This window comes from Ictalurus furcatus, chromosome 15 (genome assembly GCF_023375685.1).
Source record: "Ictalurus furcatus strain D&B chromosome 15, Billie_1.0, whole genome shotgun sequence".
Classification (NCBI taxonomy): Eukaryota; Metazoa; Chordata; class Actinopteri; order Siluriformes; family Ictaluridae; genus Ictalurus; species Ictalurus furcatus.
Window position 1 is genome coordinate 3,715,530 of NC_071269.1, and position 26,170 is coordinate 3,741,699.

At 41.3% G+C, this 26,170-nt stretch overlaps 1 protein-coding gene across 4 annotated transcripts; it reads right to left on the reverse strand.

Annotated features, from left to right (window-relative positions):
- Window positions 1-65: 65 nt before the first annotated feature.
- Window positions 66-22,268, reverse strand: tmem269 (transmembrane protein 269). 4 transcript variants are annotated; one of them, XM_053643122.1, is made up of 8 exons: window positions 21,943-22,268; window positions 16,445-16,546; window positions 12,843-12,900; window positions 4,563-4,710; window positions 4,172-4,269; window positions 3,179-3,322; window positions 2,231-2,431; window positions 66-948 (listed from the first exon to the last, which is right to left on the reverse strand). In XM_053643122.1, exons 1-8 carry the CDS (start codon window positions 21,952-21,954, stop codon window positions 839-841), a joined length of 873 nt encoding a protein of 290 aa, XP_053499097.1. In that variant the 5' UTR covers window positions 21,955-22,268; the 3' UTR covers window positions 66-838. The 4 variants fall into 4 exon arrangements, with proteins under 4 accessions (XP_053499097.1, XP_053499100.1, XP_053499101.1 ...); XM_053643125.1 differs by lacking the exon at window positions 16,445-16,546 and having other exon boundaries at window positions 21,943-22,266; XM_053643126.1 differs by lacking the exons at window positions 16,445-16,546; window positions 21,943-22,268 and adding an exon at window positions 21,202-21,932.
- Window positions 22,269-26,170: the final 3,902 nt, after the last annotated feature.

The following is a 26,170-nucleotide window of genomic DNA, read 5'->3' on the forward strand; positions in this document are numbered from 1 at the left end:
TTTTAATCAAAATGACATTTAATCCAGTAATTAGATGAATAAAGTTACTCAAGCATTAACCTTCATCAAACTGTACTGGCTTTTATTATGCATCACTGCCTACATGTCACAAAGCAGATCAAGAGACACTGGCAGTTAAAAAATAATCTGAATCAAATGACATTTTGATCCCTCTGAATAATAAAATACACCATTTTTCAACTGATTGTATTTTAAAAATGTCAGTGGACTAATAAGAAGACACTTTATCCATTTGAGTTTTAGTTTTCCTAAGGTTTTCTCACACTCATGCTTTAGCTTCTGTTTTTTTTTTATTTCCCTTTTAATAAAATATCTGCGTTACTAGTATGAAAATACCAATTATGGTACATATATACAAGACATTGTTCTCATAATTTCCCCATGAATAAAATTCACCAAAATAATATCACCCCACTGCAGTTGTGGTGGAATCCATTGTACATTTCAAGAGTGACACACATCAGAGACCTCTGTGAACGCAACACACAGTTCACAGTTCACCCAAATAGAAACGTGTTTCGCAGTCAGCAGTCAGCCTTTTTACAAACTGATTTTAGTGAAAATAATTTCACTGTCAGTCCATCAGTCCTCTAGATCAGGCAGATTTCATCACTGCACCCCAAAGTTTATCACCTCAACAATAATAATGAAAGAAAAGGAAAAAAAAAAAAAAAAAAAAAAAGCAGCATACAATGTCCAGAGGTTCTGGGGATTGAGCAGGGTTTGATACTCCAAGGCTGCAAAGATGCTTCTGTTGGGCCATACGGGCTTTCTTCAAGCCTGGAGTGTCGTAGTTTGGACAACACATCGTAGCCCATTACACTTTGCAGCTCCACAGGGACATTGGGAACAAAATGTAGGAAACTGACCATAGCAGATAGTACAGACACACAGGAGGGAATGAAGAGCAGAAGACCACAATAATACCTGGAGGAAAAATGACAAAGTGTATATAGTATTACATTCAACAGACCAGACCAGTCAAACAGGCTAAAGGCCAATTCACACCAGGCACATGGCATCAAGCATCGCATACAGCGCTGAACTAGTTTTACACTCCGAGTCTATTTTTTTTCACTCTGACATGTAAGAGAAGCAGAAACGCCATAGAAACCCACTGATCTGGGTCTACCCAGTCTGGGTATCAAATCCTTTGGTTTTTGGGTGCTTTACATCCAGGTGGTTGTTATTGGCTATGGTATATATGAATGGAACGCATGGAGTCATTGATTCGAATTCTGCAGTTTTGAAGCCTGCTCATGTCGAGAGCATGCACGTCGAGAGATATTACCTTTAGTGCAACTTAAAATGGTGCATCAAACACTACCTCAAAGTGATAAGTACAGCATTGTTAATGAATGTGTAAAATACAAAACTGTAGTTGCAGAATTTGCACCAGTATATTCATTTTACCATTGTCAGGGAAAGATTTTAGAGCTGTGAGTCATGACTGACTGAGCTACCATTTGCTAGCTAGCTCACGTTAGCTAATCCATCTTGTTGGACTGAAAAATCAGTCGGTCGACCTCTAGTGGAGGCTCGAGCGGATTTCCTCACTGTGTTCTTATATCCTGTTATATAATCCTGCATAGCAATGTGAGTTATAAAGTGAAGGACGTTTATAAAGGACACTAGCAAAGTAATGAGCAACAGGTGACTGTAATTAGTAAACAGGATAGACAAGGGATTATTGGCAGGGGTTTCAAGGATCTCTTGAACCGGAGTTATTCCATTGTTCCATTAAACATTAACCATTCCATTAATTAATTCCATTAATCTCTCTTTTACAACAAACTGAGCGCTTGGCATGACACTTGATGTAACCCTTGATGCAATGCTTAGTTTACTGACATCCAGTGTGAATTCAGGGAAAGACTTCAATAATAAATACAGTAACTTTGATAACCGTGGCTTGATTTCCCCCAATGTAACTAAATAAAAAAAAAAAATCATTGGCCCCTGAAGGTCCACAGACCCAACTTCAAGAACCATTGATGTATATAGTACATGAAACTTTAGATAAATCTTAAATTATAGTGTATATTTTGATAGTTTGGAGAATGTCACATCAAGTCAATACTTCATGAGATTACATTGCCAGTCTAAACAAAAACAAATAACTCCTCCTACATGAGTGCAATTTGAATTTGAGGCTTATTAAAAAGAAAGGGGGAAAAAAGGGGGAAAAACAGAATTTGAGCATTTATACCTCCAGCATAGACCACCTTTTTCCAGGCCTGTGACTCCAGCACCCGGTCATGGGGGTAAAGAGTCTGGCTGACCATGAAGAGGATCATGGCCACGGCAGTGAGCCGGAGCACAGCCATGTTCCCTCCAGTGAGGAGAGACAGGCAGGCGAGAATGGCGGACGAGTAGATGCACGGCAGGCCACGATACATAAAAGGAATGCCTGCAAATGATAGAGGAAGTCATTCACGTTACATTCGATCTTTTCTTCTGGTTTGGATGAGATTTTTTCATTGAATGGATGCTCCATGTGAACGACGTTTATCAAGCTGGACATGAGTACATTTATTTGTAAATCGTTCTCAGGTGCATTTACATATTAATTGAAAAAAATGAAAATTGAAAAATCCAGTTAGTTCAGAAAAAAATATTTGTATCCAACAAGAATTCCTGAGATTGTGGAAATTTACATATAAGGAGACTCTGTAATGTGAAACTTGACTGATCAGCTTCAAATCGTATAATTGTCAATGAGTTACTGCACTTTTATTTACAGAATACACAGGACAAAAGTAAAGGCACCCTATAAAAGAAGGAACCATTTGTTTATGTCTATGCTAGCCAATGCACTGCAGTGGCTGAACTGCATTACTGGAAAATTAAAATGCTGCATTTAGGAGGCGTTCTATCATAGTTTAATTGTCTTTTTTGCTGTTTTCAGCTCTTTGTGAGCATTCATGGAGTTTTGTGGCCGTCACTAACTGTAAATCAGTGCCTTGAATGCACTTGGTAATTTATGGGTGATTGGCATTTATCAACATATGCATGTAAGCATGAAGAAAATCAGCAAAGTGTTAGATCTGAAAACGTTTAGGGGAGATGTGGTGGGGGGGTGCGGTCCTGTGCTGCTATCCATTCAAATACAGAAACAATTTGCTAAGGAACAGCAGGAAATGTCAAGTTTCCTCACCACTGGAGAAGAAACAAAGCCGAATAAACACAGACAGCATGTAGCACATGCAGAGGACGTTATCCAGGATGTTGGGAGTCCTTAAGAGCAGTGACGTTGCTATTCCAAACGTTGTGAAATCGGCAAAATCATCCAGTTTGGCTCCTAAAACACAGAGAAAACAGAGGCCACAGATGAGTTGAACTGCATAGAAATCTTTTACTCGCTGTGCTACGATGATTATTTTCAATCCCATGATAAAAAGAATTGACAAGAATAGGAGGTGCTTTGTCAAGGGTTTACAGGAAATACTGTCGTGAATCCTCTCACTGTAATCTTTAAAGGCGCAATTTCACTTCTGAGATCGAAGACTCTTTGGCTGCACCAGGTTCCAGGTAATTTCCACGGCCATCTCATACCACTTTAGGACATTTCGGGAAGGGCATGTTTTGGTCAGTGCCACGTGAGTGCACTGGGATTCCAATCTCAAGGTCAACCATTTCAGCAATGTTAGATATGCTGGGTTCCCAAAGCGCCGGGACAAAGGAGACAATTGGAGCCAGAGCCTGTGGAATTAGCCAGCCGTAAAAGGCAAGTGATTGTTCGATTGACATAAAAGGGTAGTTGGAAGACGGCAATACAACACCTCACAGCAAAGTCACACATAAAAACCACGCTGAGATCACAAAGCACCCAAAAATGGTGAGCACAGTGAGAGCAGCACCGAGCTATTTCAGGCATCCGTGCTCACAATCACATAGGATGGGGATTTGGCCTGGTTGTTTAGGCTCACAAAGTAAGACAATAAGTATGAACAAAAAAAAAAGCCTGTTTTTATAGGAGGAATTCAATTAAAACATTTTAGATATAAACGTGGGTAGAGAGACAAATTTGAGTTAAATGATGACTAAAAATCCAACATGTATTAGAAAGTAGAAGTAGGAAACTAATCTCTGCTTCAGGTTGAGTTTTGCTACAACTTCGTAGCCAGTCTTATAGGCACAGTCCACTCACCCAATGCTGAGCAAGCATTCAGTTGCCTGGCAACCGCACCATCTGCCAAATCCAGCAGGTAACCAATCAGCACCAGCCAACACGCAGCATAATGGTGCCTATGTAAGAGAAGGTTTTAGAGGTGAAAACAAAGCAGAGGTTGTGTCAGGACACAAAAGCTTTTTAAAAATAATTATTCTTTGAAGAGTGACAGCAGAGTACAGCAAAGTCAACTATTAGGAAAACTAATCCGCTTGGGTAAATTATATTATATAATGCACAATGACCAATTGTCTACAGTATACTCAGTGTAGACATTCTTCTTCTTATTATTATTATTATTATACAACATTACTCTATTCAGTTTTCATAGTTTGCTTCAACTTTAACCAGCAGTACATAAACACCTCACCCATTGAGACTGCAGAGAATGGAGCCCATCCCCATGACCAGGTTGGCAACAGACAAGGCATTGGCAGCATTTTTGCGGGCAAACTCTTTGAGCTGGACCCAACTGGCCCTTCCACTTAGGAACAGTTTGCTGGTGCGCTGGAAAAAGCCTGAGACCAAACAGGGGTAATGATTACACAGCAGCTGGTGTTTTGACACTGCTATGAGATGAGCTTAAGGTACAAAGGTGTGAAGTCAGGTGCTAATCTGATCCCAGGTCATCACTGGATCTAATTTAAACAATACGCACATACATGCCCAGAAATAGTTACAGTTATCTAATGGTAATGCTTTGACATATTCGCACATCCCTACAACATTCTCCACAAACATTTTCCCGAGGAAAATAAAGGTGCTGTTTATTGGAAAAAACCAAAATGTGTTGTTTTTTTTTCTCCTGCAAAAAGTAGAGCTTTTGTCAAATATATACACATAAAAAAAAAAACAGAAAATTAACAGCCAAAACAAGACATTTACATACAATACAATTGTTGTAACATTGGCTGCATAGAAATGGAAATAACAGCATATACGTCTTATCTTGCCACCGTGCATAAAGCATGGATAGCTTACATATGTAAAGGTTCTTGAAAAGCTTGTTTCATTAACAAATCATATACAAGGGGGAAAAAAGCTGTTTAAGGAGCAGGGTAGGTATAATTAAAAAAAAAATCACAAACCATAAAGTCAAACGAGAATGGCAATCAAATACTTTATATAAAGAAACTCACTTTACAGTACATCATTAGAGGAAGGAAAGACAGTGCTAGCATAAACCATCTCAAATCGTTCTCTAGAGTCATTGAGCATCTGCGCTAATGTTAACAAGATCTTGGAATCATATGGTTCTGTGTGACAAAACAGTTCAACCATAACATTGATTATTTTCCAATAACGGCCCGTCATGAATGGTTTTATTCCTTTGATTGTGTTTTTTTTTAACTATAGAAACAACTGACTATTAGAACCAGCGAATTAATATACGCCTATGATTTGAACTACAGTCGTCAGCACTACTGCCTGAGCCGCGCTGTTATAGAAAAGTAATCGACAAATTCTGACCCATCAAGATGGGAGATTTTAACAGCGCTGTGGTGTAATACACATTTAAAAAGTTAAGGCGTGGTCTTCTCCACACAACTAATCCCACAGTCGGAATATCAGATGTAAAAGGCTCAGCTGTACATACGCTGAAGAAGTATTAGTGAAAAAGTATTAGTAAAAATAACCCCCAGGCAATAAAAGCTGCTCAGGTTACAATGAGGGGAAATAAGTAGTAAGACACTTTTTCTTATTTAAAACACTTCCAGAGCATATATCCGCTTCAAATTTACACGCATAATGTCTTTTGACTTTGTACTTAAATAAGAACAAAAAAGTATGTATTCATAAGCATAAACAAAGATATGTTTAAAAAAAAACAAAAAAAAAAAACACCAAAAATTATCCAGACACCAACAATTAACAACAGCTTTGAGATGTCTATGGTAAGAAGTGATTAGTTTTTGGCAGAATTGTGGCTCAATTTTGGTCCATCCCTCTTAGCAAATCATCTTCAAAATCCCTAGGATGCGAGGACTCAAAATCCTCTCAAAATTTTCACTGGGATTAAAGTCAGGAGAGTGGCTAGGCCATGCAAGGCCTTCATAAGTTATTATGGCTGTACGTTTGTGGTCTTTGTCTTGTTTAAAGGACCGGCGTCTTCCCAGATTCAGTTTCTCGGAGATTAAATTCTGCTGTAATATATCCTGGTACATCCCTCCATTCATGTTTCCTTCAATGATGTGTAATGCTCCAGCACCATTTGCAGAGAAGCAGCCCCATAATTTGATGCTCTCACCTCCATACCCTTCTTTCTCCAAACACGATGAGCTGAATTACTGCCAAGAGTTCTATTTTTGTTTAATTGCAGCAGAGTATATTGTTCAAAGACATGTTCTGATTTGTCTAAAAGCTTCTTTTTTTTATTGCAGAGGAGTTTTGTGTGGGGTGTAGGAACAGAGATGACTGTGGTGCAGTTTATTGCTTATTGTTCTTTGTGTAACTGTTGATCCTGCTGCTTTCAGGTCGTCCTGCAACTCTTTTCAAGTGCCTGCTCGTTTCCATCCTTATCAGGAGAGCGTGTTGCGGCTCACGTGTCCTGCGGCGATTAGTTGTGGTTCCATGAACTTTCCACCTGCGTATTATTGAACCAATTATACCAACAGGGATGTTGAAGGTCTTTGCAATGGGTCTGTAGCGTTTTCCTAATCTTCCCAAACAATGGCACAGGTCTTTTAGAATCACACCACGTCCAAATTTTTCATTTTTTTAATGTAGTGTCTGAACATTTTTTCCCTATAAAGTCAAAGTTAAAAGACGTTTTTAAATTTGAAGTGGATATATGCACTGGAAGTATATTAAATAACAAAAACAAAAGTGTACTAATACTTTTCCCCCCTCACTGTATGTACTTCTTAGATAATTATAGGAACCAGATGTTATAAGAATAAAAAAAGAACAATGCAATATGAATAAATCTTTTCATGAGTGGATTTTGCAGACTGAATTGTTTGCTTAAATTTCAGATGACAAATGCTGATCAGTTTCCATTAGATAGCTAGCGTAAATAATACATTATCACCATTCATCGCTATGAATTATGCACAGCCACAGATCTGGGTCGCACAGCCTTTTGTTAACAGAAATTTACTCCAGCAATCTTTATAACGATCAAAGAAAGTCTACTAGAATTATTTCATGTGAATTACTCCTTAGGCAACCCTACTGCCCATTCTGTAGTGACACATAAACACATATTACACAAATAAATGTAATAGGCGCTATATTTACAGTACACAGTGCTCAGAAATGGCGCTATTGAGAGGGTCACATGACCACTGTCCTTTCTGTAGTGAAAACAAAGGTGGATCTTAACTGTTAATGGCTTAGGGGAAGAAAATAAAACAGGGCTCTTCTTGGCATCTTAAAACCGCTCACTGACTTTGTGTCACTGAAACGCTGCAAAGATTTTTAATGAAGATATACAAAGAGTTCTTTGTCCTTAAGCAAATCAGTGGGTTTAAAATGTAAATGGAGTTCTTCGTAGGCTGGATAATCATTTTTTGCTAAAGGAGCACACACACACACACACAATTAAACACACAAAAAGCTGCAAACATAATCGATTCACAGTTTAGCATGAAACCTCAAATGCAGTCATTTTCGTTAAACTGATATTTTACTCTAAAACATCATCAGAAACGGTCATTTAAGCTCCAGCCAAAAAATATAGATGGCAGTTTCCTTGACCAGAATGATGTTCTTTTGTCTGCACTTCCAGGAATTGTGAAAATGTGTCCAAAACTCTCACTTGCACAGATCCATAGGAAGAATGGTTGTATTAATATAAAGTATGCCTGGTCTAGGAGAGCTCTGTCATCTATAATTCTGTCTGGAGATCTAGTAACTGACTCCAGTGTTATGTCAGAATATAACAGAATCCATATGGACAGTAGAGCTGCCATTTTCCTTCAACACAAAAACAGTGCAGAGAAAAAGAAGCACACCTTTATTCCCTGTCAATAACGTCATTTTTATCAGATGGGGGTAGACTGGAGGCATGCAAGGACACATGCAGAAATGGCTTTCGTTCAATAAACGGTGAATGATTATAGTGAGTATAGAGAACATGTAAGCTAAGTGACATTATCATCTAAATATCATCTCTTGTTTTTAAACTATATACCTAACAGCTATACAGACATCAAAAAAGTTTAATGCAGGGTTCCTACTATTGCGTTTTGCAACCTGAACTTGACGTGATTCCAAAGCCAGTCGATTGCAAGCGACTCTTCATCTGAAAGAAAACAACCAATCAGACACAGCACAAGCCAACAGCACATCATTCACCAAAAATCTGCATTTAACGATTTTAATTGAATTTTTAAAATTTTTATTATTTGTTTTTTTTGTTGTTTTTTTTTTACTTTGATCGAACCTCACCAGACACGTGATTTGAAAGTACAGCTAAAACTTGCAACACATTTTGTCTGTGGAGCTGGTGAATACTGAAGTCGTTCTAAGAGGCCTAATGAGAAATAGGACAAATGTTAGCCAGCCTGCGTGGCATGTTTTTTATACAACTACACCATTTGCAGCGATCATTTAATACCATTACTGGCTGGTGTATTCAGTTGCTTGAATTAATTTAAAGATAAATGGTGAATTCATGTAATAAACTGTGGTATCCCTAATACAATTTAGTTAGAAAACAGTAAATAATGAATTGCTTATGCATCATACTGTTGACAAAACAAAGAAAAAATTACAACATACAGCCAAATGGTTATTACATATAGTAGGAAATGTTCGGTGGCTCACCGCATAAAAGGGGTGACAGTGCAACAGACGATGCTGGTTTTGCTTTTACCTCCTTTCATTTGAGTGTGTAAGCCAGTGTCAGAGATGCCTGTTAAATCATGTTTATCATATCGAGTAGCTGTTTTAGAAATTGTAACATTTTAGGAATCTTCAAAGCCCCAATAAGGAAGTAATAAAAGATCACCAAACTACTTCTAGATATGTTCATGTTATACAGTGGATATAAAAAGTCTACACATCATGAAAAGAACACCATCCCCACAGGGAAGCATGGTGGTGGCAGCATCATACTTTGAGGCTGATTTTCTTCAGCTGGAACTGGGGCTTTAATCATTGTGGAGGGAATAATGAACAGCTCCAAATACCAGTCAAATCTGGCACAAAACCTTAAGGCTTCTGCGAAGACACTTAAGATGAAGAGGAATTTCACCTGAAGCAAACCTCCAGATCAACAAAGGAATTCCTTCACCAAAACAAGTTCAAGGTATTTGGAATGGCCCAGCCAGAGTCCAGACCTAAATCCAATCTAAAATCTGTGGGGTGATCTGAAGAGGGCTCTGCACAGGAGATGGCCAGCCAATTTGACGGAGTTAGAAAGCTTTTGCAAGGAAGAATGGCAAAATGTTGCTAAGTCAAGATGTGCCAAACTGATTGACTCTTACCCCAAAAGATAATGCCATGATAAAATCTAAAGGTGCTTCAACTAAATATTAGTTTAGGGATGTGCAGACTTATGCAACCAGGTTATTGTACACTTTTTATTTTTCATTTCCACAACTAAAGTGATTCTTATTGTTTTTCACCTTAATTAACAGGTTTAAATTTCACAATGACCCTATCTTGTTGGGGTTTTTTTTTGTTACATCACAAAATCCTGCCATTTTAACAGGGGTGTGTAGACTTTTTATATCCACTGTACTTACTAATGATAGTTCTACTAATTTGAACTAATAAGTCCTACTGGGTTTTGTCTTCTTGCAGACATATTGGAGGCTCAACAACCACAAATTCCTGATTGGGGCTTTAAAAAAAGACAATACAGTATAACTATTTCATGAATTTTTTTAAATCTCCAAATGAGCAAAAAATACATACATCTGCATAGACATTAGGTTGACATTACGTGCCTGATACAGGCAGAGGCTTAGTATAACACCAGCCAAGGACATCACCCCTCCCCACCAGAAGAGGCCCCAGTACCCAGACTTCTAACACGACCTCTGTCAAACATTTACGGTTCACTTTCGGACTCCACAATATATAAATATTTCCTAGACCATTCATTCATTGTGAAGTCTTGCCAAACATTGCAGTTGTGTAAGTTCTGAGCATTGTTGTCCTACTGATCATTTATGATAAGTTTGACCCTCTGCCTCCTGGTTTACTCCTTTGGATTGTCCTTTGGTCTGATTGTACATTAATGTTAACTGAATTTGTGATTTCAATATGTTTGGACTTTGTATTAAAGCACCTCTGTGCACGGATCATGATGCTCTCCGAGTTTGATCTAATACAGAAGACTTGCCTAACACCGTGGATAAAGTACTAAATCGGGATCTGAGTTTGGCCATTGCTTCTCAAGGCCACCTTCTGGGAGGGTATGCTCAACAGTTCTAGCAGATCTCTGCCTTCATGGAGGAGTTCATAAGGCTCTGCCACAAAAATGGTACCATTTGGTAGATGCTTGTAGGATTGGGGCAGGGTGTCCTCCTTTGTAACCAATAAGTTCCGGTGGTTCTCCTTGGATGTCACTAATTACGTCAAAGCATATTCAGTCTGTGAACAAACAAGAACCACTCTTATACCACAATCTTCAGGCAGATCTTTAGATATTATGGGATTACTGAGGGGGAGCGCAACTCATCACCTTCTGTCAACTACTTACCATTAATGTCAGCCTTCATCCAGCTATCATCCACAAACAAATGGTCGGGAAAAAAAGTTGAGTGCATGAATCAAGAAATTGGAAGATCACATTTTTCCAATAAACAGCATTACTGGAGCCATCACCTACCCTGGGCAGAGTACAAGCAGAAATGCTTATTCCACCTCTCCACTGGCCTCACACACTTCAAGTAGGATACCAACCTGCCTTAGTTCTATGGTATGGTGAACCAAATCAAAATCCTATCAGAAGACCCGATGAATTGATGAGAAGGAGTGAACAGACCTGGGAAGCAGCATGTGTTCATACAGTAGGAAATCCAAAGAAAGTCTCAAGTTGAAAAGAAACACAGGCTGCATCCACAACTATGCCTGGGGCAAACTGTCTGGTTGTCCACCAGGGATCTCTGTCTGAGAATTCCCTTTTGGAAGTCCCAGATTCATATGTCCTTTCTAGAAAATAATGCAACAGAAAAGCACTCGCCCTATCACCCAGAGATCAAGTTTGAATCCCCATCTGTGTCTGGAAGTCCAAGGGAGCAAAACTGACTGTACGATCTGGGTCAGTCACACTAGCCAGTCGTAGGCGTCTGTGAGCTCATGCATGTGAAAGAGGCCGGATAGCACTTTCCTCCGAGTGTGTTACGCTGCCTTGTGACACACCATGAGCACAAGTTCAAAAAAACATGTAGTTGGCTGACTTCACATGTCTTGGAGGAAGCACATGTTAGCCTTCACCATCTCTGGTTAGTAGCTGTGATATGATAGAGAGCTGGCTAGTGGGTGGGAATTGGCCAATGGGTGAACTCTCAGCAAAAAAAAAAGAGAAATGAATCCAGTCTCTTATCATGAGGAGTTGTCACAATCACATATAATCTCACCCAGTTTTCATGTATTATTACTCAAACCTGTTTTGTCTTCTTTTGCACAGGGGCATTCGACTGGAACTAAGCCACGGGTGGACCAGGTGAGGGTGGACTGGCTTACCTTGTAAGGAGGTTACTCGACTACAAGTGACAGGGCCGTCGCATGTTATACCTTGTGGATTGGGAGGGGTATTGGCCTGAAGAACGCCCCTGGGTCAGTGCGGGTGACATTCCAGACCCAGCTCTCAGCACAGATTTCCATCGTGAACATCCGGACCAACCTGCTCCCAGGCCCAGAGGTAGGAGAGGTGATTTGGCTTCAGGAGTATCAGTAGTTATGTCCTGTAACGCCAGTCCTGCCAACCAGCAGAGGTCACAGTCCCCAGAGTTTTAACATGACCTATGTCAAACATTTCTGGTTCACTTCCTGACTCCCACGTACATAAACACTCCAAGATCATTAATTCATTGCAAAATCTTGCCAAAAACACTGAGATTGTGTAAGTTTTAAGCCTTGTTATCCTACCGTGTTTGACCCTCTATCTCTCTTTCAGATTGTTCTTTGACCTGATTGTATTGTGACCACTCGTGCTCTGGCTACTGGCTGGTCAATGACATTAAATTGGTTTGTGAGTTGACTGTGGCTTTGTAATAAAGTGCCTCTGCACATGGATTTTCCCTCTCTCTCTCTGAGTCTGGTCTGTTATCATCATGTTAGGTGGATTAAGCTCTATGGGCATTTCTGGATGGCTGCCTGATATGGTTTCCTTATAATAACTACTGAATTGGAACTACATTACTGACCACTGAGCAAATGTAGAACACAATCCTGTTATAGTTATTGTTATCCTGTTATTGAAAACACTGAAAACAAAACAGCAATAATGTATGCATAACATGGTTAATATATCCACAAAATGCCTTTAACTCCACTGTACACGCTGACACAAAGGTGTGGTGGAGCTGTCCACAGCACATGGCTTCACATCATTCCCACCAACCGATTCGCCATACTGAGCCACTGACAGCAACAAACCACATACAAACCACAGAACAACTACTGTATTTGACATAGAAATGAACATGCTAACAACTAATCTTTGAGATTGGAGAGTTTGTGGAAACCATACCAGAAGATGGAGTTAGCAGGATCATGGTGGGCTTTTCGGTCTCTGCACAGCACAGCAGCTGAAAAAGACCATATAACAAGTGATTTATTACACATTTCTTACAGAATCAGTATCTCTATATATCTCACAAAAGTGAGTAATGTGGCAACACTGAAGAAATTGTAAGAGGCCATGTTTCAGGATAAAAAACAAAAACATAATGAAGGCTGCTGTGTTTGGCTCCAACAATAAGAAACAAGTGCAACAGTCAAAGTCTGCAGAAGAACTGTGTCTGGTTCTGCAAGATGCTCAGTCAAACCTACAGCTCATTTACTTATAAAACTGCACACATTGTACCCGAGACAATTTTTTTTAAGCCAAAGGTCGTCACACCAAATACTTACTTTGTTTTGTTTATTAATAAATACTGCTTATAGTATTTTTAAAAAATATAGAAACAGTTAATTTTGTTATTTTTGAAGGAATGTTTACTCTACAGCATTTGTAAGACTGTGCAAAAGTCTTAGGCACATGCAAAGAAATGATGTACAGCAAAGAACAAGGCCCAGCATGCCTGACAGGAGTTTGGATGTTTGGTGGACTGGATGTAGGCCAGGTTCTTGTGGTTGGTCTAAACAATGTATGGGTGTTCGGCCCCCTCAAGCCAATGCCTCCATTCCTCCAACGCTAACTTTATGGCTAGTAGCTCATGAGTCCCCACATCATAGTTACGTTCAGCAGGGTAGAGGTGGCGTGAGAAGGCACACAAATGGAGCTTCTGGTCAGGGATGGATCATTGGGAGAACACAGCACCCACGCCTGAGTCAGGGGCATCCACCTTTACAATGAACTGCAGCAAGGGGTCAGGTTCAATCAACACGGGCAGAGGTAAACAACTCCTTCAGCTTGGAGAAGGCGGACTCAGCCTTGGGGGTCCATACGAAGGGCGTAGAGGTGGAGGTGAGTCTAGTGAGGGGTGCTGCCACCCAGCTGATGTTTTTGATGAAGCGGTGATAAAAATTGGCAAACCCAAGGAACCGTTGGAGCTGTTTGATAATAGTGGATCTGGGCCACTCGACTACAGCCCAGATCTTCTCAGGGTCAGCCTTAACTCACCCGCTCTCGATAACGTACCCCAGGAATGTGACCATGGGAACATGAAACTCACATTTTTCAGCTTTGACAAACAAGCAAGTCTCGACAAACAAGTTATCCAGAAGCCGCTGCAGGACTTGACAGACATGGAGAATGTGCTCAGTGAGCTCACAGGAGAATATTACAATTTTGTCCAAATAAACATAAACAAAGCGATTCAGGATGTCCCAAAGTATGTCGTTGACAAGAGCTTGAAACACAGCTGGGGCACTGGTGTGGGGCATGACCAGGTATTTGAAGTGCCCTAAAGGGGTGTTGAATGCACTCTTCCACTCATCCCCTGCTCTGATCCTGACCAATTGGTATGTGTTCCGCAGGTCCAACCTTGTGAAAATAGTGAGCCCATGCAGCAGCTCAAAGGCGGAGATGAGGAGTGGCAGGGGGTACTTGTTCTTCACTGTGATGTTGTTGAGGCCCTGGTAATCACTGAAAGGGTGGAGGGTCTTATCTTTCATGGCTACAAAGAAGAAGCCGGCACCCAGTGGGGAGGAGGAAGTTTGACAGCGAGGGACTCCGTTATGTATTTCTCCATGGCCTCTCTCTCAGGACCAGACAGGTTATACAAACAACCAGAGGGGAGGGAAGCCCCAAGGAGGAGGTTGATAGCACAATTGTACGGGTGATGAGGTGGTAAGGAAAGGCCCCAGTCCTTGTTAAAAACCTCAGCCAGGTTGTGCTTCTTGGGAGGCACAATGGAGAGGTCTGGAGGAGTGGGCATCAGGGAACTTGTGTTGGCCGCAGTGGGAGGAAAGGCTGATTTCAGGCAAAAAAAAAAAAAAAAAAAGAGTGACAAAAAGTGCTGCAATTAGCAACCCTCCTGGCTGGGGGTTGTGTCTTTTCACCTAAGAATAGCCTAGCACCAGCGGGTTACCTGGGGAGGAGATGAAGTTCAGCTAAACCGTCTCATGGTGGTTCATGGAAAGCACAAGGACCAATGGGGAAGTGTGATGGGTGATCCAAGCTAGGAATTTCCCATTTGACAGTAATTGGAGGATCCAGGAACTCGATGAGTAAGCCAGACTGTGACACTAACCCCTTATCCAGGATGTTATCTTTGGTGCCTGAGTCGATAAGTGCGAGGAGGAGAACAGAGAGCTGGTTGTAGCACAGGGTGGAAGGAATCTGAAAGCGGGATGGGGGGGCTGTTTGGCGCACCAGTAGCCCCTGTTCTACTGGTGAACCCACCCCTTTTAAACGCAAGGAGCAGTTAGCCAGAGCTTGGCCTGGTTAGACACAATAGAAGCATGTGCCTGTCTGTAATCTTCTCTCCTGCTCAGTAAGCCGGGTCCGACCCAGCCGCATGGGTTCTTCCACGGTTGACTTGGAGTTAGGTGACAGAATTCTGGTACAGGGCTGATGCTCGGGGCAGGATTGGCAGATGAACAAAGAAGAGAACTGGAGGTGAAAGGTGCCTGGGATTGCCTGGTTCTCTCTTTGCACCACTCACATGTGCAGTTATCCAACCTGATAGCCAGGGAGATTAGTTGGTCAAGGGAGTCTGACTCGACCTTTAGGGCTAATTCATCCTTCATCCGATCACTGATTCCATTCACAAAAACTCCCTCGAGTGCTTCTTCATTCCAGTCTGACTCAGCAGCCAGGACTCGAAACTCCACAGAGAACTCCGCCACAATGGGGGGCCCCTGGAAGAGGGAAAGCAGGCATCTCTGCTCTGGGTGGTTGAAAACTCTCTGAAGTTTGGTGGTGAAGGAGATGAGGGAGGACCACAGCGCTGGCTGCCTGTCCCAGATGGCAGTGGCACAGGCTATGTCATCTCCCCTCAATAGCCCCATGATGTAAAGCCACCTTAGCCACATCGGTGGCATGGGGTCTGGGACACGTGCTTCCTAATGTGGTGGACTGGGAGAGGGCAGGCTGACTGGGTCAGGGGGTGTATGGGCCAGTTGGGGAGGATGCTGTTTAGTTGCTGGGGGAGGAGCCCGAGCTGGTCCATCATGGCCTGGTGGCTCTCAGTGAGTGCATGGAGATGTCGAACCAGGAGGGTTCCCTGATGGGACAGGGTTGACTACAGAGGAACTGGCTCTGCTGGGTCCAAGTTGGCCAGATTGTTCTGTTATATAGAACACAGAGACGAGGGGACCCAAATGTAGAACAGCGACACAGGACTGAAAGTTAACAGGATTTATTGAAGGAAACTGGGGTGGAAACTGGGGTGAATGGAAAAGGAGTGTGATAATGAGTAGTCGGGGTCAGGATTCTAACTCAGGTCCGCCATGTGTGAGATGAGTGCACAGCCAATGCACCACGGGGGAAGGGAGAGCTGAGTGCAAAGCAAGAGATCCACAGGAAAAGCGAGGCAGGGAGCAAACAGGCAGCGTGAGCAGTGAACCTGGAACACGAGGAGAAACAGACAGGATAAGCACAGGGAAACTCAACATAATGGAAAACTAATGCAAGGAGGGCCAGAATTGTACCACATGGTTGTAAAAAGTGGTTATTTTATTTACCGTAGCCTTCCTGTCAGCTTGACCAAGTCTGAACATTTTCCTCTGACCAAGGTGTCTCCCCACAGAACAGCCACTCACTGGATGTTTTTTTTTTGCACCATTCTGTGGAAACTCTACAGACTGTTATGCATGAAAATTCCAGAGATAGGCAGTTTCTGAAATATTCAAACCAGCCCATCTCCCACCATAAACCATGCCACAATCGTTGAGATCACATCGTGACGTTGGATGTAAACATTAACTGAAGCTCTTGACCTGTATCTGCATAATTTTATGCATAAATCTGCTGCCATATGATTGGCTGATTGGATAATTGCATGAATGATCAGGTGTACAGGTGTTCATAATAAAGTAGCAGTTAATACTTAATTTGTAAAACATTTTTTTTCAAAAACGGTTTCAGAAATAAAAAACAAAACAATACACCCCTTCCCTTTTTTAAGTATCTTGTTCTGTCCCATCACTTTAGCTTAGTTCTTTAAGAAATAACAACAAAGTCAGCTGCCTTTTTCACCATATCCATGACATGTGAATAGATGTAACTAACAAAATGAGTATGCTATGATTACTAGTTACAAATTAGTCATAATGGAAATGAGCTAACTGTATATTTTTGGAAGGGAGGTGTCACATGAAGAATGATCATACATTGAAATGATTTTACTATGATGACTATTTCTTTTTTTATTTTTATTAAAAGAAAAAAAAAAAGCTACAGAGATTCTGATAAATGATTTCCAGAAAACAGGCACTTCCAAGTCTGAGAGGTACTGGATCCTGTTCCAGCACAAATTAACCGTATATATTAAGGTCCATATACATATATATGGAACCAAATGTGGTCTTCTGTTGTTGTAGCCCAGGTACTGTAGCCTTCCTGTGAGTTCAAACCAGTCTGGTCATTCTCCTCTTGCCTCTCTCATCAGAACTGCCACTGACTTGATGTTTTTTGTTTTTTGCACCACTCTGTGTAAATTCTAGAGATTGCTGTCTGTGAAAATCCCAGATCATGTACTGGCTAAACAAGATTAGCAAATTCTCAACAAGCTAAACCGACCACTTACTGCTTAATCCCCAACATGAATAGTATTGTAGCCATGTAATTAAACACTTTTAGTGAACTAATTTACTTAGGTTGAGACAAAGTAAACAAGAGAGTAACACAGACATGTCTTGTGGAAGCAAATGGTCTGGCAGGCAGAGCTTGTTTTTATCAGTCCAGAACAGATCTACATGTGTATAACTCTGTAAATCGGCATTAAATCATCCAAGTGTCATGTATCAAGAAGCTCTGGACTCCACTTCCCATCAGCCACTGCACTGCACTAGCTGTCACATGACCACCTGCACCTGACTCACATTTTGTTAATGAGTACTCGTGTGTATATATAGTCCTGGTCTGCACTGTTTGCTTGTCTTTCGTTGTTCTAGACTCTTGTTGTTCATGTCTTGGTGTTTTGTTTCATGCCACAGCGTTATACCAAGTTGTCTTCGTGTCTTTGTTTCATAGTACGTTTGTTTCAATACATGTCATTATCTGCACTTGCTTCTGGCTCAACCTCGATACGTGACAGAACGAAAGACCATTTATCAGAAGCAACAGATCACCAAGATGGACGCCTGGTTTGCAGCATATGAGGAGTGGTATAGAGCACTATTGGGGCAGGGAAGAAGGACAGATGAACTACTCACTCAGAATGACCGCATGCTCGGGCTGCCGTGGCGGGACAGGTCACCACCGGCAATGTTCACAAAGGACTACGCCATGCCACGCCAACAGGAGGGGGAGTCTGTGGTCAGGGCGGAGACCAACTCCCACCCTCTCTCCCCTATTATGGCTCTCGCTCAGCCTTCATGTTCAGTGGAGAACGTTGCTCTGCCTCCACGTTCCGTAAGAAACGTCGCGTCATCTCCTACCGGACTCAAGGATTCCCCACTGTTCAGCTACCTCAAAGTCGCTCAGCCTCCCTGGTCAGCCGAGGTCGTCGCTCAGCCTCCCTGGTCAGCCGAGGTCGTCGCTCAGCCTCCCTGGTCAGCCGAGGTCGTCGCTCAGCCTCCCTGGTCAGCCGTGGACGTCGCTCCGCTTTCATGCTCCGCCGAGGACTTCGCTCAGCCTGTCTGCCCTGCTGTGGTCGTCGCTCTGCCTTCATGCTCCGCCAAGGATGTCGCGCCGCTTTCATGCTCCGCCGAGGACGTTGCTCAGCCTGTCTGCCCAGCAGTGGTCGTCGCTCTGCCTTCATGCTCCGCCGAGGACTTCGCTCAGCCTGTCTGCCCGGCTGAGGTCGTTGCTCTGCCTCCCTGCTCGGCGGTGGACGTCGCTCAGCCTCCCTGCTCGGCGGTGGACGCCGCTCAGCCTCCCTGCTCGGCGGTGGACGCCGCTCAGACTTCCTGTTCGGCGGTGGACGCCGCTCAGACTTCCTGTTCGCCTGAGGTCGTCGCTCTGCCTCCCTGCTCGGCTGAGGTCGTCGCTCTGCCTCCCTGCTCGGCTGAGGTCGTCGCTCTGCCTCCCTGCTCGGCTGAGGTCGTCGCTCTGCCTCCCTGCTCGGCTGAGGTCGTCGCTCTGCCTCCCTGCTCGGCTGAGGTCGTCGCTCTGCCTCCCTGCTCGGCTGAGGTCGTCGCTCTGCCTCCCTGCTCGGCTGAGGTCGTCGCTCTGCCTCCCTGCTCGGCTGAGGTCGTCGCTCTATCTCTCTGCTCCGCAGAGGACGTTGCTCCTCTGTCCAGCTCCGCTGAGGACGTCGCTCCGCTTCCCTGCACCGATGAGGACGTCACCCCGCTTTCATGCTCTGGCGAGGACGTCGCCCCACTTTCATGCTCTGCCGAGGACGTCGCCCTGCTTTCATGTTCAGCCGAGGAAGTATCTCTGCCCCCCTGTGCCATTGTGGAAGCCGCTCGGCCTCCTGGTTCTGCTGGGGACATTTTGCCCAGGGGGCCAGGACCACCAGATGGAGGACGTATAATTTTGGGCGCTCCGGGAGTAGCACCCTTGGGGGAGGGTTCTGTCATGTATGAAGAAGCTCTGGACTCCACTTCCCATCAGCCACTGCACTGCACTAGCTGTCACATGACCACCTGCACCTGACTCACGTTTTGTTAATGAGCACTCGTGTGTGTGTATATATAGTCCTGGTCTGCACTGTTTGCTTGTCTTTCGTTGTCCTAGACTCTTGTTGTTCATGTCTTGGTGTTTTGTTTCATGCCACAGTGTTATACCAAGTTGTCTTCGTGTCTTTGTTTCATAGTACGTTTGTTTCAATAAATGTCATTATCTGCACTTGCTTCTGGCTCAACCTCGATACGTGACACCAAGGACATAAGGTTGTTTTTTTATTTATTTGGGGGTTTTTTTGGTTTGTTTATATGTTATGGTTCTCACTGGGGTTTAATATGTTTCTTAGTTCCTTTTCATACATATACATTATAATGATAATGAGTCTTTACTGGTCACACACATTACAGCACAGTGAAATTCATTTTTCTTTGCGTATCCCAACATGTTAGGTTGGGGTCAGAGCGCAGAGCATGATAAGGCGCCCCTGGAGCAGAGAGGGTTGAGAATCTTGCTCAAGGGCCCAAGAGTGGCAGCTTGGCAGTGCTAGGGCTTGAACCCCCGACCATCTGATCAGTAACCCAGAGCCTTAACCATCAAGCCACCACTGCCCCCATTATACATATGCAATACATACTGTTTAATACAAGTCTGTTTAATCAACAAATACTTTATTTATGAGATAATCTGTACCTGCACTTTTCTTTTGATGCAAAGGCATAAAACTTACACTATAACAAATGTGCATGAAACAAAGATTCACATAAAAGAAATAATAATTACACCGAAAGGTTCAAATAAATAGAGAGAGAAAGATAGGACGAAAAAAAAGTCAGTCGATTACATACCAGACAGTAAACACACCCAACTCCTACCCATAAACTCAGCCCACAGCGCTATCCGTTAATAAGAGCAGAAAACGAAGATTATATATATATATATATATATATATATATATATATATATATATATATATATATATAAATAAAATTTTAATCATATTAATCTCAACTTAAAAGGGGACCAGATTTTATCAAACAATAATATTTTATCCTTTAAGATACACCTCATTCTTTCTAAGTGTAATGTACCAGTGAATTCTGTCAGCCATGTTTTAAGGGTTGGAACTTTTTTTGTTTTCTTCCAAAACAAAAGAAAGAATGATGAATGAAAACATGATTTTATATATATATAAAACTTTCAGCTTTGGCTTTATTCTTTCAACAGTATACAAAGCAAATCAAAATCACAATTTTTAAAAACCCATGTATGTTAATTCTTAATGTAACAAGTTTTACACACATAAAATTTAAAAAGTACTTTAGTTCAGTGGTTCCCAAACTTTTCCAGGGCAAGGCCCCCCAAATGGCATTAACATTTGACCGAGGCCCCCCTTTTGCAAGAGGTCTTTAAAACACATTAAAAATACCGACTTCTGAATATATCCTCCCTTTTTCACGTTGATGTTTTGTCTGTTTAGCAATTAGAAAGTTAGGTATAGCAAACGTGATTTTAATATGTATTGTTACAAATAACATGTTATAGTAATGCATACATAGAACAAATCATGTATTTATTTTTCAAACCAAATTGTTGAGGGCCCCCGGGCGCCCCCTGGCGGCCCCCACTTTGAAAACCACTGCTTTAGTTAATAAGGCGGCTCGGGGACAAAACTCTATTTTCGGTCCGACTTCAATGCTTCAAAACGCACCTGATGCTGATGGAGAGATACCCGTACAGTCGCGCCTGTTCGGCACGAGCCGCCTCGAACTCGTTCATCTTCGGACGCGGATCCGCGCGGAAACTTACAGAAACACGACGCGCTGGACCGCCCACTACGCGATGACGCCACGTCTGCCGCGCGCCCTCTCGCGCTACTGCGAACGCGCCGAGTATAAACAGGGCTTACAACGGAGAGCAGAGCGCGAGCTCAGGTGTCGCGCGCCGCTCTCGCCTAAACTTATAAGCGCGCGACACCTTCAAGCAGAAAATCAAACCCTTCTTTCTGTGTATTAGGCTACCGCATGACCGACCACCGTACAGGCTAAACGTCACATAAACACATTTAACGTCCTAACCATTGCACACGAGTAGAAAGAGCTGGTGAACTTTAACGGAAATACTGCTTTTTGTTGATGATTAAAAAAATTAAAAAAGAAACCCGCTGTGAGAATACAGCTAAGGGTTCTTTCTCAGGACCACAGACACTAATATGTCTGTCTGTCTGTCTGTCTGTCTGTCCGCCTCCTCAAAGGCTTTAAATCACGTTATATTCGCAGCAACATTATTGAGAAGGAACATAATTATATATTCCCCTCACACCCGCTTACATTATGACATGGAGCTAACTAAAATGTGTCTTAAATTATGATTTATATGCTATTTATATAGAGAGTGAGAGCGAAAGCAAGACTAACATTGTTTTAATCCAGGTTTCTGTTTTAAAACTTACCGGTAAGGACATGCAGGGATGCGAGTCAGACTTTAAAACGAACACTGTGGTGAAAGTCGCGTCTCGAAGCGGATTTTATTCCTCCAGACCAAAAAAAAAAATTATAATAAATCCTTTTTTTTTTTTTTTCCTTTTTCTTTTTTACAACCTGCAACTGTTTCCCCAGTGACCAAAAAGAGTCTTAGTGTGCAATGATATGAGTCGTAGTGCTCGCATCACCTGTCAGAAACATCAGCGTACACGAACTCAGTGCGACACATTTTAAAGACGCAGCACCGCTCACTAGAATATTCCACCGGAAATGACGCTCGAGCTTTTTCTAGAATTTTCTAAGAGCGCAGTAGGACGAAAAATGTCGAAGTTCGGTAAACATACCGTAAAACACATACAATTATGACCTGGTTGTTTATTCAGACCAAATGAATCACTTACGTGGTTCATTCACTACGCATTAAGCTTCATTCGCTTTGTTAGTGCATCATTACAAATAAATCTGTTACCTGGAAAGAAGCAAAAGTACTGACTGAGCAAGCTCAAGTGACTGAGCGTGAATTATTCAGGTCAATTCACATCTGACTACAGTGGATATATTGTAGGTTTGTGTGATGGAAAAAGAAAAAAAAAAAGAAACGAAGATAAATTATGTCTGGTGTTCGTCCACATTTAACTTATAATGTGCACACCCTTTAACTAGGACTAATACTTTTGATAAAGCTCCTTTTGCTTATAATACCGCATTCAGTGTATCTGAGTAAGGGTCTACCAACTTAGCACCTTGATTTGGCAATTTTATTCAAAATGTTCTTTTTATTGCTAAAAAGATTTTCTGTAAACAAATAGAGATAAACTCAAACTTTATGATTATCACTATATTAAACTCCATTCTTTTTTATTATTATTATTATCAAAGACAACTCTTTTGAAAATAATCAAGGGCTTTTTTTTGTTTAAAAAGAAAAATTATGCAATATACATGCAATATAATACCGTCTATTACAGCTACTAACTACAGGAAACATTTTAAAAACTCAGTTTTAATTTTTTTTTAATTAAATTACAAACAAAAAATAATAAAAATAATAAAAATTCAATAACTTTTCGACTGTATGAGTTACACATGTAAAGCCAAATGCAATATGATGCAATCTATTACTGCTACTAACTACAGCAAACAGATTTTTTAAATCTCAGGGGGTTTTTAAAATTATTTTTATTTAATTTAAAAAAAGAAACATAATAAAAATTCAATAACCAAAATGCAATATGATACAGTCTATTATTGCCTCCAGCTTCAGCAAACACTGCATTTGGTTTTGCAGTTTCATTTGTGTAACTCATACAGCCAAAGAGTTATTGAATTTTTATTATTTTTCTGTTAAATTTTTTTTTTAATGTAAAAATCTGTTTGCTGTTGTTAGTAGCAATAATGTACAGTATCATATTGCATTTAGTTTTACATGGGAAACTCATACAGTCAAAAAGTTATAGAATTTTTTATTATTTTTCTTTTTTAAAATTTATTTTAAAAATTGTTAAAGTTTTTAAAAAATCTATTTCATGTAGTTAGTAGCAATAATAGACTGTATAAAATTGCATTTGGTTTTACATGGGAAACTCATACAGTCAAAAAGTTATTGAATTTTGATTATTTTTCTTCTTCTTTTTTTTTTTTTTTTTTTTTTTTTTAAAAAACTGTTTTAAAAAAATCTGCTGTAGTTAGTAGCAATAATGAACAGTATCATATTGCAATTACTTTTACATGTGTAACTCCCATGAGCAATAGATTGTAGAATATTAATTATTTTTCTTTTTTAAACGAAAAAAATGAACCCTTGATCATTTTCAAAATAGAGTTGTCTTTGATAAGAATGGCGCATAATGGAGTGAATCATAAAATTTGACTGTCATTTCTATTTGTTTACAGAAAAAAAGGGTTTTTTATGGCACAATAAGCTTATATGTGTAATAAAAATGTATATCATTAATAATCATTAATAAATTTATATGCTTTAAAAATAAACAAATACTGTATCTATACTGTATTCTAACACTGCAATACGTTAGATATCCTGCCAAGTAGACAACGATAATCTTGGTAGAATTTTATACAGTTGCCAGGTCATGCACTTTTTAGACAGTCCCTTACTGACTCCATTATTATAAAGTGCTGATGACCTGCATTGCTGAAAGATTGGCTTCAGCTGGCTTTAACGGGAGAAATTTGTAAAATATGTTCAACTGTATTTGGTTCTCTGCCCACTCCGGAGTGAGAAATTACACATTTTGTCCTTTATGTGTGTTTATTTTTTAAGAAATAGAAGAGAGAAGCTTGAATGTCAGCGAATGTCCAATACAAAACCAACTTTACCATGGTAAAATACCTCACATTGTGAGTAGATATCCTGTGCACAGCCCTCTTCAAGTCAATGGTGTTCTTTGGGTGATAAGCTGGCTTGTTTTTGTGCCAAACATATCTTATGAATTATGCTCAAGAAGTTCTACCTAGGTCTAGTCAAACCATGACACATAACATAATGGTTTGGGGTGATTTAGAGGGGCTTGAATGTTTGTCTGTTTTTGTCCATAAGAAAGTTTCTGTTTCTGTCTAGGCACCCTTCACACTATAATGGTAAAAAAAAACATCTGTCATGATTTATCTTAGTTTCATTTTTGTTGTCAGGGCGCACAGTGGCTTAGTGGATAGCACGTTCACCTCACACCTCCAGGGTTGGGGTTTGATTCCCACCGTGACCCTGTGTGTGTGGAGTTTGCATGTTCTCCCCGTGCTGCGGGGGTTTCCTCTGGGTACTCCGGTTTCCTCCTCCAGTCCAAAGACATGCATGGTAGGCTGATTGGCATGTCTAAAGTGTCCGTAGTGTATGAATGGGTGTGTGAGTGTGTATGTGATTGTGCCCTGTGATGGGCTGGCACCCTGTCCAGGGTGTACCCCACCTTGTGCCCGATGCTCCCTGGGATAGGCTCCAGGTTCCCCCGCGACCCTGAAAAGGATAAGTGGTATAGAAGATGGATGGATGGATTTTTGTTGTCACTTGCAGTTTTTATAATAGAAGTTGGTGAGCACCACACAAGTGCTATTGAGGCCCTGATAAATAAAAACATATAATTAAAGCAGGGTGTACAATCTTTTTCCAATGACCGCTCCTCGCCTCACTAATAAGTCACTAAGAAGTGTTTCCAAAACAAAAAAAGTTTGATGGAATGTTCAGTGGAAAAATAATCCTGATGACTTTTGCCACTCTCTTTCAAACATTAATTGTCCCCCTCAAGCAACTCCAGTAACATCTCCTTAATTATGAAAGTAGATAAATTGCTCTTCTTGGTGTGCATCACTACAATAATAAGTAATTAAAAAGCTGCAGTAATTCTGCATTACTTCACCTTTTCAATTCTTAAGTCCTGTATTATATTATCCTGCTGAAAGAAAGTTTAAATCATGATCATTTCCAAGGATCATCTCACAATAGCACACAGCCACTCCCTGCTGACAAATCCAGCATCCAGCTTCCAGCTGCCAAAGAAGCAGAAAATAAGACAGCAGTGAAGTAAATAGAAAACCAAATATTCATCAATCCATGTAATAAGAAAGCTTGTCATCTTGACCAGTTTGGCCGGTGTATTGGCAGCTGGTGGTGAGACCAAGCTAGATTTTTCATCAGGGCTGGTCATAAAGCCTAGATGCCTTTGTCTAATCTACACTCATGCAAAACATGTCATTTTTATTGCTTAAGGAACAGGTTAGGGTGGCACGATGGTTTAGTGGTTAGCATGTTTGCCTCGCACCTCTGGGCCTTCACCCTGTATGCCCCTTGCTTTGGGGGTTTCCTCCTCCAGTCTAAAGACATGCACTTTATTCTGATTGGCATTTCCAAAATTGTCTGTAGTGTATGCATGGTGTGTAAATCGGTGTGCAACTGTGCCCTGTGATGGACTGGCCCCCTATCCAGGGTGTCCCCACGTTCCTGGGGATCGGCTCCAGGCTCCCCCGCAACCCTGTGAGGGATAAGTGGTACAGAAAGTGGATGAATGGATGGAACAGAGTAGCATGCTATATGCAAAACCAGTTCACTCATCATACTTCTTATATATCAATATGTAAAACCTCTTAAAACATATAAAACAGTGTTTCTAAACCTGACTGCTATCAGCCGTTACTTGATTTTCATATTGGTTAAACTGGTGTTGTTGTTACTGGCTAGGCAAGGAGAGG

Bases quoted from the DNA above. Each gene is read 5' to 3' on its own strand.
- tmem269 (XM_053643122.1), bottom strand. The intron at 12,901-16,444 runs GTAAATAAAATA...GGTCTTTTTCAG, and splicing joins AAGCTGACAGGAAGGCTACG to CTGCTGTGCTGTGCAGAGAC. The intron at 949-2,230 runs GTATAAATGCTC...TTTTTCCTCCAG, and splicing joins AAAGGTGGTCTATGCTGGAG to GTATTATTGTGGTCTTCTGC.